The sequence below is a fragment of the Hippoglossus hippoglossus genome, chromosome 1 (assembly GCF_009819705.1).
Source record: "Hippoglossus hippoglossus isolate fHipHip1 chromosome 1, fHipHip1.pri, whole genome shotgun sequence".
NCBI lineage: Eukaryota > Metazoa > Chordata > Actinopteri > Pleuronectiformes > Pleuronectidae > Hippoglossus > Hippoglossus hippoglossus.
The window spans coordinates 2,467,341-2,483,860 of NC_047151.1; the positions used below are offsets into that span (position 1 = coordinate 2,467,341).

The 16,520-nt window shown below is 41.7% G+C and overlaps 1 protein-coding gene across 7 annotated transcripts in view; it reads left to right on the top strand.

Moving 5' to 3' along the window:
• The window catches only part of LOC117763358 (VPS10 domain-containing receptor SorCS1), a 150,584-nt gene extending 140,081 nt beyond the window's left edge, over window positions 1-10,503 (top strand). For 2 of the 7 annotated variants that reach the window (XM_034588408.1, XM_034588426.1), the window contains exons 21-27: window positions 202-328; window positions 1,403-1,515; window positions 4,289-4,423; window positions 6,957-7,056; window positions 7,481-7,586; window positions 8,249-8,406; window positions 9,434-10,503. In XM_034588408.1, coding sequence (XP_034444299.1) covers window positions 202-328; window positions 1,403-1,515; window positions 4,289-4,423; window positions 6,957-7,056; window positions 7,481-7,586; window positions 8,249-8,406; window positions 9,434-9,495 — 801 coding nt within the window. In that variant the 3' untranslated portion in view covers window positions 9,496-10,503. Of the gene's footprint in view, window positions 1-201; window positions 329-1,402; window positions 1,516-4,288; window positions 4,424-6,956; window positions 7,057-7,480; window positions 7,587-8,248; window positions 8,407-8,546; window positions 8,607-9,433 lie in introns of those variants that run through there. The other 5 variants (XM_034588417.1, XM_034588435.1, XM_034588444.1 and 2 more) reach the window with 4 other exon arrangements.
• The last annotated feature ends 6,017 nt before the right edge of the window (window positions 10,504-16,520 follow it).

Genomic DNA, 16,520 nt, shown 5'->3' on the forward strand with positions numbered 1-16,520 from the left:
AGTTCCGTGTGTATGCTTGTGCATGCATGTGTGTTTGTGAGTGTGCCAGCAGGCTGACACCTCTGTAGTGTAAATAATAGCAGTGGTAGGATGTTAAGCAGCCGCTGATAAGGGTCTCTCTCGGGAAGCCCCTGACTCTGACTCTCTCCCTCTCCCTCTCCCTCTCCCCTACCTTCTCTCCCCCTCTGTCTCTCTCCCCAGCAGCCAGTAATCACCCTAGAGGGAAGTGTAGCATGCATGTTCTCCAGGGAAGGCATCAACACAGTCACCGTGCAGGTGTCTGCAGGGAATACTATTCTGCAGGACAGAAAAACCATCGCTGTCCACGGTGAGCCCACGCTCTGACTCCATCTCCACGGGGATTGTGTAGCTGTGTAAACACGCTGACGAGATGCGTCACAACAGTCTGTACAGTTATATACACAGAGAGGTTTTTCTCATCATTCGTAAAGGACCATTCTGCTTCATTTCAATGAGGTCTTTATTTTGTTGATGTTCAACATAACATCGTGCTCCCCATTAAGTGATTCTTTATAAAGGGTTGCTCCTTATGATTAAGGGTTATTAATAGATAATCAATGAAGTAGATGATCAGACAGGTTTTAAACAAACCTGTTCTGACCTACCTGCCTGTTAACTAATTTTTCAAACCCATCAAAGTTATCAGACTTTATGCTTTGATTTGAACACCTTTGCCATCCCTTTTAGAGCTGTGCACGTTGAGCATCATTTGGGAGCCATTGCCTCCCCAGCAGCTCTCTGAAGACCTGTGATCAGGGCCTTTCGGTTCTTCCTCGCTCCAGGCTCAGAACTAAAGCAGAATGTGCTTTTAAAATTGGGCCACCCAACTTTGGAACTGGGTCCTGTGGACTTTTGTTTTTTTTAATTGTATTATTTATTACTATTAGAACTACACCAGTCAGATTCAGTGGCAGTGGCTTTTACATTGAGCTCATTAAGCAGATCAAGTATCAGCCTGATGTGTATGATTTAAATTAAAAATCACTTCTTCATCAGTGCCATTATACAATCCACTGGTTCTTTACTCAGTTCCTCAGTCACCAACTGAATTTTTAGTTCTACAACAATCCCTCGCATACTTTTATACTGGCTAAGTTACTGGATAGCTGAGTTTAGCTGTCAGGTACTTAGAACCTGTCTGATGGTCTGAGCTCTTGTTGGACTACATCGTACCAAGGTTGCTTTATCCCCCAATCTTAACATTTACTTTAATGAGATCTGAAATCATGGCAAACAAAGGCTGAAGACCAAAGTTTTAACAAACTGAGTTAGAGCTATCCTCTAAACACATGGTAATAGATTCTGAAACTAGAGATTGAACCCTGCATTTCATGACAGATGAAAACTAAAAAGCATCTCACACACATTTTCCTCTCGGCAGAATATTTCCGATCTCATCTGCTCGCCTTTTCATCAAACCTTGACGACCACAACCCTGATGTCGCAGAATGGAGGCTGGACGTGAGCCGAGTCATCAAGAACTCTCTGATCCAGGTAAAGCCCTCTCGAGTCCTTTCATGGAAACCGTTGCTTTACTCTGGTAAATACTGTCACCGCCTGACTGGACCTCTGACGGTGTATGAGTGCAGCGTGACCTCCCCGAGGCTTCTACACATAAATCTGACTTTTATGATGATAAATGACAAGGCATGAGGGAGAAGAGGGGGTAAAAATATAGTTCAAGAGCATGCTGATTGCAGTGGCTTGCACACAGTCTGTGAGTTCAGGGCCATACAGTAACGATGCTGAAGCGTACAGAGGAATAAATGTCAGTATGTGTCTAATGTGTGTTTGAGGCTCTCCTGTTGGAGCCGAGTGCTTCGTGACCTGCAAAGTGCGGCACATAATTCAAACCCATACATGACATGTCAGGCACAGATTTTTCCCCATTAACTTCATGTTGTTTTACAACATCCTTCGAACGTCAATATATATCCGATTCCGAGGATGAAGCACTCTGAACCTTGCATCATATTTTCACACGTTTTGATCCTGCAAAATCAAAACTGATGCCAAAAATACACCCGGCTCCGCAGTCTTCAGTGAACTTGTCTGTTTTGTTATTTGTTATTGACATCGTTTTCTTATGACAACCCCCGCCTGGAAGGCAGAACATGGAAAAAAATAAATAAAAGACGGAAAAATAAAACTTTCAGATAAAAATATGACCTGATAAAACATTCACATTCACAGGCTTCACTGCAGCACAGCCACGCACGAGCTGGAAGAAGAACCAGGGGCTCCTGCAGGAGTCAGTGGAAATATTCAGTAAATTAAGATCACTGTGTATCATACTATCAAACAGGCAGAGTTGAACATATGCATTTAAATGATACACACATGATACCATATAAAGTGTTAGAATAGGGCTTTTACTATCATAAAATATCATAAAATGTGATAATATACATGGATTGAAACAGAAACAGGTTCTGTTTTCCAAACACATTTAAATAGATTTGCTAATTCATATTTTGGACATGAATGCCGATTTTCTTTTAAAGAACGGGGCTGTAGCCATCATGAAGAAATAAAAGGCCAGTCAAAAATATAGGACAGGTTTTTTGACCTATTGACTCACCTGGAACATATTTAAATAGCTCACATTAATATGCTATAATGTACGTGTCCATTAGTTCAGTACTTACATCCACCAGCGTAACAAGTCTTGTTAGTCTGTCAGGTGTTTTTCACATAAAAGCAAATTTTCAGGGCTGGTGATAAGTATTAGCCAACTATTCCCCTGCTTAGAGCCCCTATGGCCACTAGAGGGCTTACTAAAGATGTCTTACTTACTGTCGGTCTGCCTTAATATTTAATTGCCCTACCAGAGTGTTATAATGAGCTGAACATTTTCAACACACTTATAACATACAAGATCTCTGTTTTGCATCATTGCAGAGCTGGGTCTCTCTTTCTCTTGCGCTCTCTCTCTCTTGCTCTGTTGCACTTTCTCTCTCTCTCTCTTGCTCTCTATCTCTCGCGCTTGCTCTCGCTCTCGCTCTCTTTTTGTATTGGTGGTCCATGAAAAAATCCATACAATTTTTACCATCCACTGAAGAAAGGATGTGCGTTGCCGCATATATACCGTAGCATACAGTGTACAGTGTGTGTTCATAGGGCAATCACAACTATGACATAGTCAATAGTATTGGTGGCATAGAGGCGATCAGATCTAATTCTGCTTTTGGCCCCTCAAAGGCTTGAGCCAGCCCTGAGAAGGTGCCATGTTCAGCTGTGACAGAAAGCTTTAACATTTTTAGGGTAAAAGAACAAAGCTGAATGTTTGACCTGGCCCCTTCTACAATATACAGGGGTAATCACAAATGTAAGGCCTGTTTCTGGTAATATAAATCCCTGGTTCTCTCTGCCAAAGAAGGGAATAAAGGCCCTAGACACATTTAAAAAAATTGGAACTAGAATTTATGTAGGGAAAAAAAAATCCCAGAAATATATTGGGTATCATGAGGAGGACAGGCAGTGTTTTTGCCTGCAGTCGTCTTCTCAAGCTGCAAACAGTCTCAACAAGCAACCCTAATAAAATAGGGCAGCCTGCATGATGCCCCTGCTGCTAAAACTTTGTTTCTGTCAGTGTGTGCTAATAACTGAGGGCAATTAAAATGAGAATATTAACATTTAATCCACTCAGAGCATTGTCTGGGTTTTGGTAATGTTTCGTAATCGAAACATTTTTTATCAGAGATATTCAATTGTATGAATCAAACTGAAGCCATAAAGGTGTGTGGGGGCAAAATGTTGAGCTATTATTATTAAAATTAGAATTATTATTATATATTGTTGTTATTATTGTTATTGTTATAATTATTGTTATTGTTGTATTGTGATTATTATTCATTGAAAGGAATAGTTTGTTATTTGGGGGAATAAGCCTCCTGTAGTCTCTGCCTGTGACTTGCTCCCATCCGAGAAACAGTCCAGAGGATTTTGGTTATTTTACAAACCAGGCTAAAACAGTAAATGCTATCTGAACAAAAGCAGGGAGTCTGTCCAAATGAATTAAAACGAAGCCAAACACTTGCTAAATTCTGATTTAAATCAGACACTGGTCACAGAAAATGTAAAGAGGATTCTGAATCTGTGAGAGCAGTCCCTTTCAGCTTTTTGGTACATGTTTTATACTTGTTGCTACTGACACATTTCTCTGTACCAGAAACATGTTGAGGTTCTGTACCCAGCCAAGCCTGAACCTGGGGGACACCCATTGTCGAGCTCTGTTAACATTCCTCTGCCTCGTGTTCCCCTCCAGGCCACAGCCGTGAGAGAGGACAAGCTCCTGGTCGCCGTCCTCCCAGGTGTACCAACCGCAGCAGAGTTTTTCCTCCTGCCTGACAAACAGTTAACTGAGGGGAAGCCAGAGAAGACTGCTGCTCATTTAGATCAGGTACAAACAAACGCAGCTGCTGCTTTGTCTGCTAACATGTGTATAAAGAGTCATACCTTTTCCCTGCCCTGGACACTATTTGTGTAGGTGAATGGATTTCACCTTTTTAAACCGTAGCTTCATGCACAAGTTTGAAGCATTGTTTCCTATGTTTCGACTTCATGAGTCATGAGCGAAATCCTTTTTTACAGCAGTTTGTCCAATAATTGCCACCTGAAAAGTTTAAGTTCCCCCTTCCTCCAGCAGATGTCAGCATTGATCCACTGAAGCATGGGCAGTTCTTTTTTCTTTTTTCTATGGGGCTAATTCTAGAAGACGCCTGAGGAATCTCTGCAATAGACTCATCAATAAGCAAGACAAGTATTAACAAGTTATCAGGGGAGGGACTTTTTTAAACTCTCCCAAGTCGCATCCCGTGTGGAGTCTTGAGGTGGGAGTGGGGAGGGCCTCAAAGGGACCTAAAAAGCCAGACAAAGAAAATTGTCACGAGTGATCAGTCCACTAAATCACAGCCGTATCAAGATTGACTGAATCAGCTCTGAGCCTCACATAACAGATAATGTCTGATAATAATGTTGGAGCGGCTGCCGTGGGAAGAAACCCACAGGCGGGAAGGAAATCAGGGTTGATCGGCTGGAACAATCATCTCGCCTACAAGGCAGTGATAAATCCTTATTCAAGGTTGGCATCTTAGAAGTGTAGAGCGAGCTCTACTTGTTTGAATGTATAATAGATTTACTGACCCTGGTATACATTGGGGAAAAGGTCTAAAATTAAACTGTTTTGAAATATATAGGAGGGAATGGAGGACTTAGCATCATGCTTTACCACGACAGAAATTACTCAAATCACTATTAATATGAAAAATGAGGCAGATAAGATATATGAAGCCTCTTTAGAGCAAATAAAGAAGGCTCTAAAAACGGAGGATTTTGTTTTGTTTGTTTGTGTCTTCACTATGCAGCTCCATATCTGCTTTGTTTCATGCGTGCAGATTAAATACAGAAAAAAGCTTTATAATATTGGACCATCACTATCATTTTTAGATTATGTACAAGGATTAGAGCTGCAGGATAGAGATTTATAATTGGGCGAATTGAGGAATCTATGTGGGGAGAGTGGATGAGATTGGATTCTGGATTTCTATAGTTTACCTTCGGGTCAGGGTAATCTGTCTGATTTATATCAAAGTTGGATGTTCTCTGTGCAGAGAGTGACTTGCCAGTCTGGAAAGCAGAGATCAAGTGAGGCTGCATTGTATGCATTATGCATCACAGTGGAAAGGTCCCACAGACAAAGACTCTTACATAAATAAGGAAGCTCAGATGGGGTCGTTGGTGGAGGCTGCAAGGTTTTCTTGGGTCATGTGTGCTTACAAATAATGAAATTCATTACAACAGCCCAGAAACAAACAATATCTCTTTAAGGTTCTTTTTAAAAGTGCATCACAGTGGTGTCACTTCAATTCTATGGTTATTTTTATGTATTTATAATATTCTACAGTGTTGATCGAGGTCAACTATACAAGTGACAACAACTTGAAGCTAGACTCATCAATAAATCATATTATATATTATATATCTTACATGTTAAATAGTGACTGTCACTATCATAATGAAAAGCATCTGTGTCCATTGCAAGGGCTCATCATTTTAATTCAGGGCTTGACTAGAGCAGGTTTACATGCATCGCACAGTTATATAACTACATTGTTTGTGTCATATTGTACACCACTGCAAGGCCTCTTTTTCTCCTCCCAAAAAGTGCACTCTCCTCCGATTGGTCAGCTGACCTACTTGTCCGCGATTGGTCGACCTCTTGGAGTGAGTGACAGAAATGCCCCGCCCCTCACCCAGAGGCTACCTGATAATACCACTGGTAATACCACTGTAGCCTGTGTTACAACAGCCTCGGTTCTATCGTACCTAGTCAAGTCAATTGTACGGAAACCAAGGCAGGAATGTGAACGAAGCATTTCAGGCTCTTCAGGTGCAGGGTTGTCTGTGGGAGAGAAGGATCCGTTAGTCTTTGGCTTTTGTAACTCAAAAGAAGTTTTACATTCACTAAATGGATGCTATTGAGATGTCAGCCCCTGTTCATCCGTCCTATCTTAGTAATCATTTATTTACCCCTCTTACAACTGATAAGAGATGTACCAGCTCCCAGACCGTGAACCATGGATGTAGTTTCTTCTGTGCCCTTTATTTACCTTGTTCCCTTTTATCAAATGATGTACTTATATTGTTGTCCACTCTCTGTATTTTGGCAGTCATTCACAAAGTGACAAGGCAGACATGTAGAGCGGTACACCTTCAGCGGTTCTGCCAAGGGCAAGTGATGTTTGGGCTCGATTATTTTTCTGTCTGACAAATTGGATGAACGTGTAGAGAGATTGATCAGGACTCTGAAATGTCAGTTAACAAATGACGACTCAGAGGCAAAGATAGATGAGACTGTCTGGGAGGTTTGATGATCTTGGCTGTGACCTTTCTCAGCAGTCACGTTTGGTTTTGTTCCCTCTGTGTCCCAACAGCTCTCGGAGGTTTTGCTGAGCGCCTTGAACCAGAACCTTGTCCAGTTCACGCTGCGGCCGGGGGTCCAAGTCACTGTGTACGCAGCGCACCTATCAGCAGGTTCGTAGAGTTCTGCCCAGAGAGGCCTTTGTACTTCCTTTAGTAAGTGGCACAGAAAATAAAGCATGTAGGAGACCAAGATAAACTCAATAGTCAGATTTCTTATTATTATTTCTGCCCCCATCAACTAACAACACCAACCCTGTGTCTGATTGGCTCCCAACATGTAGCTACACAGAGACATTCAGAGAGTGAGCCCCGTTACAAGTATGTGTGCCTCTTCCTAGTGGGGATGCTGCTACTGTCCTAAAGGGGCTTATAAGATAAAGAGTAAGAGAAGTCCATACTACTGAACATTAAAATGATTCATCGTTACATAGGTGTCAATTATCCTGCTCACTGCTCGTTGCATGATTCAGCAGGTTGTGTTATCGCTGCTGTGTTGTTTAGATTCTGCGGCTCTTGTCTCGTCCTGTCTCTGCAGCGCCCCTAGTGGACACCAGCGAGAACCACAGCAGCTCCGCCATGCTAATGCTGCTCTCCGTGGTGGTTGTGGGTTTAGCCGTGTTTGTCGTCTACAAATTCAAGAGGTAAAGTGTTCATGAAATGTCATGTCTGCAGTATGAAGTTGTCACGCTGTACGGGATAGGGAGCCGCTGAAAGGTGTCAAGGCCTTCTGAAGGCTCGGTAAACAAACGGCTGCAGGGGAGGGCTGATAGCTGCCTGTCAAACGTCTACGCAGGCATACCGAGCGATCCCCAGTGGAGGATTGGATCGCCCCCCCATCACACACACAAACACACACACACACACACACACATCTGCTGGATCCTGTGAAGATTCTTTGGTCAGGTCATTCTTTGCAAAAGAAATGTCAGTCAGCCGCTATCAATATTAAGCCCTTTGAACGTCGGCACTTGACCTTTCTAAAATGTTAAATTATGTCTCCTCGCCAAGGTGCAGTTTCAAGGGAAAAGGGCACAAAGGGTTGTGAAGATTTACTGACAAGTCGAGCTAGAATGAAACTTTGGGTTCGCAGACCTTTGTCACTTTTGGTGTATGTGTAAATGATGATATACATGCAAATGTACTTGATCGTATCAAGGGAAGGCAAAAGGTTTTACAACTTTGTGTGGTTGCAGGTGGTCACACTTACATGACACTAGTGAGCTGCTGGTTGAGCTCTTACTCTATTTTAGTCAGGCTGCCGTCTTTATCCCTTTCTGTGCCTCACTGTAAATCTTTTCTCAAGGAAGATCCCAGGCCTCAACGTCTATGCGCAGATGCAGAATGAAAAAGAACAAGAAATGATGAGTCCAGCCAATCCAACAGAGGCCACGCCCGGCTCACAGCGGGACTTGGTGCATTCTTTGGAGATTCTGGACACAGAGTTGAACTCACGGCCCATCGGTAAAACATCCCCTCTGGTTCATCGTGCTCTCGTGTCTGTGGCAGGCGTTTTAAGTTTATTTTCATCATTTACCCATTGCATATTCCATATCAACTGGTTCATAAGACTCATCCTGTGCTTTTGGTTTTGTGTTTCTCAGTAGTGAAATGGTCTCACGTGGGGCAGAACCAGAGCTAAACAAAAATGAGCATGACGGAAAGTATGGTTGCCTCTAAGCAGCACAGTTAACACATGGTTCTGCTCGGTACTGTCGCTATTTAATTCTCATGAAAATACAAACGAGGGACTTTTTATATCCTCATTCCTTTTCAATGATCTGAAAAAATGTACGTTGTTACCCACAAGTGCTGTGGTTCCATGGAATATGACATTTGTCAGTATCAGTACTGCTGTTAGCACATACTCACATTAGGTCTACATTTTCTTGAAAGTGAGAATAGAGGGAAAAACAAAAAGAAAAGAAAGTCACACATTCTCCCTCTTCTCATAAACAATAAAACACATCGTGCTTGTTGCCAGTACTGAGCCGAACACTGTGGTCAGCTGTGACTCGAAGTTTATGTCGGCTAAAATTAGCAACATTTTCTTAACTTTGTTGTGTTACTGACCTTCCGATGTCCTTTTACTGACTTTGCTCCCGTTACTCGTTCACTGTTTCCATTCTTTAAAGCTGCTTTACATTCTTCATCACCATCTATCATCCATTTGATCCAGGTTATTTCGAATGTCTGATGCTTCTACTAAAACCTAAACACGGCTGTTGGATGAAAAACTTGACTCTTTGACTCTTTTACACTTAAAAGCTGCACACTTCAGAGACAGATATCTCTCTCTGTAGGAGCTTGGGGAAACCAAAACAGAGCTAAAAGGAGGGTTAAAAGATGTGTTGGATGTGTAAATAGGTCAAGTTGATGATGCTAATGTTTTTCCGCTTTTAAAAATCACCTAAAAGTATCAACTTTTCTTAGACTCAAGTACAAGATATCCTCCGATAATGACTTCTTCCTCTGCTCTGTCTTCCCTCAGGATGTATGAAACCTCATGTACATGTGAAATTCTCCACAGAGCTCCCCACATACATCGTCTGAACTCTGAACTGGATGACCACTCCAGCTGCATCATGGATTTTTTTAATCTTCTATTTTTATTTACCATTTGGGACACAATGGTTTTGAGCTTTACACATACCTGTGCATCTCGGACCCTGCTGACACATACTGTGCTCTGTTCCAACCAGATGAAACTGTGTACAGGTTTTTTTTTTTTTATTTATGTATTTCCTTTAAAAATACATGAAACCTTTTAAAAATGCCATTTATTTATACAAGTCGGATACATAATCCAGAGAGAGCGGCAGCATGAACCAGTGAGGGGAAAATAAAATAAGCAACAATGTTTTGACTTTGCTTATCTAAGATTGGTTCACTGTTCTATGAAGCTAACAGCAGTAGTGTATTATTTATTCATACAAATATACTTTTGTGAAATATGTTATTAGAAGTGAACAAAACATTTATTTTGTAAATCATGAATGTCTATGTTAGAAATGTGTGTATTTTAATAACAAATGTCATACTTAACATAAATACTGTTATAAAATATGAATAGGGTACTTCAAAGCTTTTGGTCCATTGTCTCTAGGAAAGCTGATTTATGGCACAATACACATTTTCTACTGAAATAACTCTTTTTTTCAGATTTTAATTTCAAAACAGAAATACAGGGTTTGGTTTTCTGGATTAATTTAAACTTTGCTGTTTATCTAATGCTCCTGATACTATTTATGATAAATGCCAGTTTGTAAAATGTTTTTGTGCTTCAGAATAAGATAAAACTTCATGGAAATGGCACTGAACGGCACCTTCCATCCACAACTGATCCCCTTATACCACCAGACTGTAACCTTTAGGAATAGAAGGAGAAAAGTGGCGGGAGCGAATGTCCCCCAAAGAAAACTATTCCAAAGTTTCAGTCAGCTGCACCTCGACCTCGGCCACCATCCCTACAGGAGGCCGAGTACAATTTATCAAGGCAAAGATCTGAGGTGGCAGTTGGAATGAGATACAGCTGCTTTGTGAGCGAATCCAAAGACCACAGCAAAGACAGAGAGACACAGAGACAGAGGTTAACAGAGATGGAAGAGTGCTTTTTGGAGACGTGACGCATTAAGAATGTTGTATCAGACAGAATAAGAAGAGGCCGACTTGTTGAATACTTAATGTGGCCAGTCAAGCTCAAGGCCGGCTAAGGTTGGTGACACATTTAGGCTAATGTCCCGACCCCCCCTCTCGAGCTGCAGCCGTCTTCATCCCAGCTCATTATGTGGTGCTGCAGGAGCAGGAGAAGTAGAGCGCAGATGCTACCAGGCCACACAGATGGTTAGCTTGTTCAGGGGACTGTCACGCCCTGTGGTACTTTGTGTGGGAAATCTGACAGATGTAAAAAGCCTGATTGATGCCTTTCAAATCTTATGAGGCTGCATTTCCGGATTTGTTTTATTTCTCTCGTTCTCTCTTTTTTTCCTATGAGGACATATGGAAATACAGAGCAAGTATTGTTTATGTCAATTTACGATGAGATTCTCTACAAGTGTTCAGTCGTGGCTGTGCAGAGATTGCCCCAGTAGATCCACCTACACAAGAGAAGAGAATGTAAATCTGGACCATGCAGAAGAGCGATCATTAGAGACACACAGCGGCTGCTTGGCATTGCACTTGACCTCTGCTCAACAGGAACAGGGAAATGAGGATGACATTTTCTCTTGGCTTTTTAGAGATCTGCAAAAAGAAGGTTTTGTCTTAAGCTGTTGTGGATTTGATTGGTGACATATACTCATATGGAAAAAGGTATATGCTGTGTAAGAGCGTTGGCAATGACAGTTGAGAACACAGATGAAGAGGAACTTGTTTTTATCCGGGTGGGACTTCACCACAGCGGACGTGCTGTGCAGACAGAAGAAGCCGTACAGATGGTGGAATGTGCCAATTTCAGAACCGAATATGATGAAAAAAATGCTGCTTTGTTGCTGCACTGTTGATGCACATGGAAGCAGTAAGATAGTGTGGAGAGGTATCCTGACTGTCTTCACACATAGAGACAAACAAGGCCTGAAGCTCGCAGGCGTCTTTGTGTTAAACATTGTTAACTCACATATTGAGCTGCAGCTAGGCCTTTATTTTACTGTCATTACACCAGCATGTGACAAAGCAGGTTGTTTCTTTTGACTTCAAACAACCATGTGCTTCAGTTTCACAAAATGGAAAAAAGTTATCGGAAAACAAGTGCGACTGGTCGTCAGCAGGTTGTTGTCTCCTCAAAACCAGAAGTTTTGCCAAAACTTTTTCTTAACTTCCCCTTGGTGAGTTACTGGTTGCCTCTTGAGTTTTGAACAGCAGTGGGCGGTGAGCATCCAGAGGTCAAGAGTGCACCGGTGTGTGGGCTTTCATAGAACAGAGTAGGTGCTTGTGTTTTGTACAGTACATGACTTGCTGGTACGTGTTGCCCTGAAAGAATGAGATTTACCAGGACTATGTTCTGCTACAGCGATTAATATCCTTCAGACGAGCTGTGGTGAATGTGCTTAAAAAAGAACGTGTTTATATTTCAAAGCTGCATGCTGACATGATTTTCGGTAACGATCCAGCTTCTATCTTCACAATAATTATAGCTTTGTGTATCCATCTGAGGCTGCGGGACTTAATTTGTGCTCAGGTATGAGGTGGTTTATCTCATCCCATTGCATGGTATATAAGGGGGATTTAACCTGCCAGTGGTTTGATTTTTGTTGATCAGCAACATCAGTTATGTGTCTCTGAAATGTAGCAATATGATTGGGTCCCCACACTTTTTTTAGTTTTGCAAAGTGAGGATGTAAAGTTGAATAATGGCAGGATTTAGTTTATGTTTCAGATTTTCTGTCTGGCTCTGGTTTTAACAGCTTGAGGGGAGACATGCAGCACAGTAGCGTGTAACCACAGACCCGCGGAGCAAAGCAGCTGAGAGCTAATCCTAACCCCAACCCCAGGGAGCAGGAAATGACCCCAGCAAGATAGGATCAGGAGGACCGTCATAATAAAAGCATCTCCGGCCTTGGAGTTTCACTGGGAGGAGGACAGATCGAACAGGCAGGAAGTCCTGTGACATGAGGCATCCCTGGCTTCCTGGCTCGGATGAGCTGCGATGTGACAGCACCCTAGGGTTCGGGAAGCAGCATCAAGTTGTAGACTTGCTTTGAGCTATGCTCTCTTCCTCTCTCTTTCCCTCCTCTATCTCCTCCATGACGCAGGATTAGCAAGATTATTATTTTTATAGAGAAATATTAATAATAATAACAAAAAAAGAGTTTTATTACTGTACAGCTTTTGTATGAGAACAGACGGTAAGGTGTTACAGTGTTTTTGTTTGACCTCAACTGTGCTGTGTGTAATTGTTTTATGCATTTACAATCATATTTATTAAATGGAAAGACGTCTGTTAACTGTGTTCTCATTTTCTTACAATATTTGTAAAGAAATACTATGTATTTGCGTAAGTAATATTCAACCTATAAAGAAAACAAAACAACTGTGTTGGTATTTTCTTTTACACACACATCTATGTATTTACAAATGTCTTCAAACTAAAATTGTACCGTGAAGACATTTCTGTGAGTTCTGTGTGTATGATACAGCACACTCAGGTTTACCATGATGCTTTGCACTTGTAAGACACTGCATGGACACTGACAATGTCCATGTGACATCACTGTCAAGTCAACAACGTCAATAAGGGTGAAGCAAAACAACCAAATTGTTTGAAGATGTATCAACTTCACAAACAGATTCAGAGAGAATTCAGACATGTAGATCTTACAAAAGATTATATTTTTTGTTTTTTTAATAGCACCAACTCACAACATGATATAACACAACATGCACTTTACATCATAAGGTGGGGACTTGACAATATTAAGCCATTATTTCATCCAAAAGTGCAGGAACTATTAGAACTCTTTTGAAAGAAGTGAAAAGTTCCAACAGACCATTGTTCACCTGTATGTCCACTCCAGTCCACTAGGTGATGGTAATGCCCAAGAAAACAATAATAACGTAACATATGTAAATCCGGCAACACTACAACAACGGAAAAAATGGAGGAGAAACAAATTGTGCAGCTGCTGAGCTGTAAAAGAGATTAGCATTCAGCATAATCAAAACACCTGAAATGCTAAACATAATAATGATACAGAGCTGGATTGCCCAGCTGATATAAAACGCTGGAGTACTCAAACAATCAGGCATGTTTATAATAATAATAATAATAATAGCTTTATTTGTATAGCACTTATCTAAACAAGGTTACAAAGTGCTTCACACAAAAGTCCATGGCAAAATTAACACTACAGTCCCTGTAGTGGAGATACAAAGGACATATTTCAGGGTTAGGGTTAGGGTTAGCAACATCAGCATTGCCAGATGGGAAATGTTGAAGTATCATACAAGAAGCTTAACATATCGTATTTTGAGGGAAATTACTGTACGCGACCAGAGTATGGATGAGACGCTCAAAAACGTTGTTTTTTTCAAAGTTCTGTCAAGACTCCGAAGTGCAGTCATTTTGAAACACTGATTTGAAATGTGGTTCAAAACGGTCATGTCACATGACCATGGCTAAGTTGCATTACACTCTAGGTATGACCTATATTCTTAAAAGTACATGAGTCGAATGTAACTTGCAAGTCAGCAAAAAAATGTTATAAGATTATAAAGCGAAGTATAGGAGGTTTCATGTGATTAAGCAAATGGCCGGACTGAGCTGGGCACAGTTGTTGTGCTCACGGGTTGCATCACGTTCATCATCACAAGCATGATTGGCTGGAAAGACGTCACGTGAGAAGAGATGTGTAAATACAGACGTAGGGGTCCATATTCACGTTCATCATAACAACATTCAGGATTTGGTGGAAAGATGTCATGGAAATGTTGGTACGATACGATAATAATCGTACATCTGGCAGCACTTCCCAACATCTACTGGTTGAAGAGAAATGGGGGAAAAAGCAGAGGCGGACAGATAAGGGGAAGAGAGAGAGAGAGAGAGAGAGAGAGAGAGAGAGAGAGAGAGAATGCAGGAACAACATACTTGTATTTAAGCACAGTCAGACTGAACCGTTATTTTTTTTTTCCTTCACATCATGCAAGATGCAACACAGGCAGGACAGTGAGGTGGGAGAGCTTCTCAGTATCTGGCATGTTTGTGACGTCGAACATGACTCACCGGGAACAAAAAAAACAAAAAGGCAAAGGCAATGGGAAAGGAGTGTAATGGAAAATGTTACCATTATACCACACTAAATATTATCTCTGCTTATGCATACTATCTCTGCCAAAATGACATGAGAGCCACAAATCTGCGACTGTGCTGGTCTCCCCCCACCAAGACCTCGAGGAAGCCTTCTGCCTGTGTCTGGGTTTTGGCTTGGCCAGGAGGCCTTCAGCAGGTGTCTGTGTCTTATCTCCTGGGATTTTACTATTCACTCAGTTCACACACATAGTTCACATACATACACACAAACATAGTTCACACACACAGACACACACACACACACACACACACACACACACACACACACACACACACACACACACACACACACACTTGTAGTTAAACTCTTCACACACACACCTCTCTTCACTGCATCTGCATAAAAAGCACACACCTGCAACTGTTTCTTTGTCATTCGCTCTTCGCATGCTGTATGACTGTCTGACCTTCCTTGCAAGGAATAAAGTCTACTTAAAAGACTATGATTCTCTAGCCTCTTTATTTCAGAAGTCTCACCAGGTCAAATTTCCATCACAGGAGTCAATTGCCTTTTTTTAGCAGGTAAAAAGTCTTTGTATATCCACTAACATTGGTATAAAAGAGATGTAAGAAATCAATGATGCCTCTTTATCTTCAGAATTTTCAGAACTTTGGCATCAACTTGTTATTTGAGTATTGGTTTGCAAGAAATCCCCTTTTTGTAAGAATACGGTTTCCAAAAAACATGCAATAAAGTGTGTGCTGTGATGGCATCAGCTGTATGTATCCGTTGAGCAGTGCTCTGACCCCCACTAATGTTTCATTATTCAGTGTTTTGAGCCAGCGGTTGTTCAGGAATATCTCTCCTCCAGGAGCTGCTCTCACCACCGATGGATGTGGAGCCAGGGCTGAAGAGGGCTATTTCACAGTGTAAAACATTAACATATGAAGTGAGTGAACTGTTAAACTAAGAGGGAAACGTGTGAACTACTCTGCTGCCACTTACAGCTAGTGGTAAGATGAAATTATTTTTGGATAATTGGCAAGTTAGAGTCTATTAGTGCTGTTTGTCATATGGTAGCCATGGTACAGACTCCACTGTGTCACGCACATCGTACAGATCATTGTTGTCTGTGATGCGAGTCACTTTGTCCACATGATGACGTTTGTTTATCTGTTCTCACTGTTCTGATCTGGGAAGGTCTGCTCATCCACTGCAGCCGTACCTGCCTTGTGTATATGTGTGTGTGTGTGTTGCAGCTCAATTGTGGTAAATAAGGAATTATCACATAAATAAGAGAATGTTACAGAGTAGTTTTGATGAATGTTGACCATCTGGTTCCTCCAGATCAATGACAAAGTACAGTCATGGGAATAAATAAAGGACCTTTTGTGCAAGGAGGAGACTCGACAGATTCCCCATCCTGTCAATATTCATGGGAAATGTAAAATCTCTTAGAAATAAAATGGACAAGTTAACGACGATGACCCGACACGAGAGGGGATACCGGCAGTGTAGCATCATGCTGTTCACAGAGACATGGCTCCCCGCAGCCACCACGTATACGGTCACCGCACTGGATGAAGTCCAGCTGATACGAGCGGACAGGACAGCCTCTACACTGCAGACTTCCACGACAACTCATCCTCCTGTCACCTGCAGAAGTTCTCTGACGACTCTCACAGATGAGCACAACAGGGAATACAGAGAACTGATGCACTTTGTGGACTGGTGCCAACAAAACTGCCTCCAGATCAACCTCGGGGAAAACTAAAGTACTGGTGGAAGACCGGAGGGCCGGCTCGGTCCTCGGATGCCCCCTTGACCGAG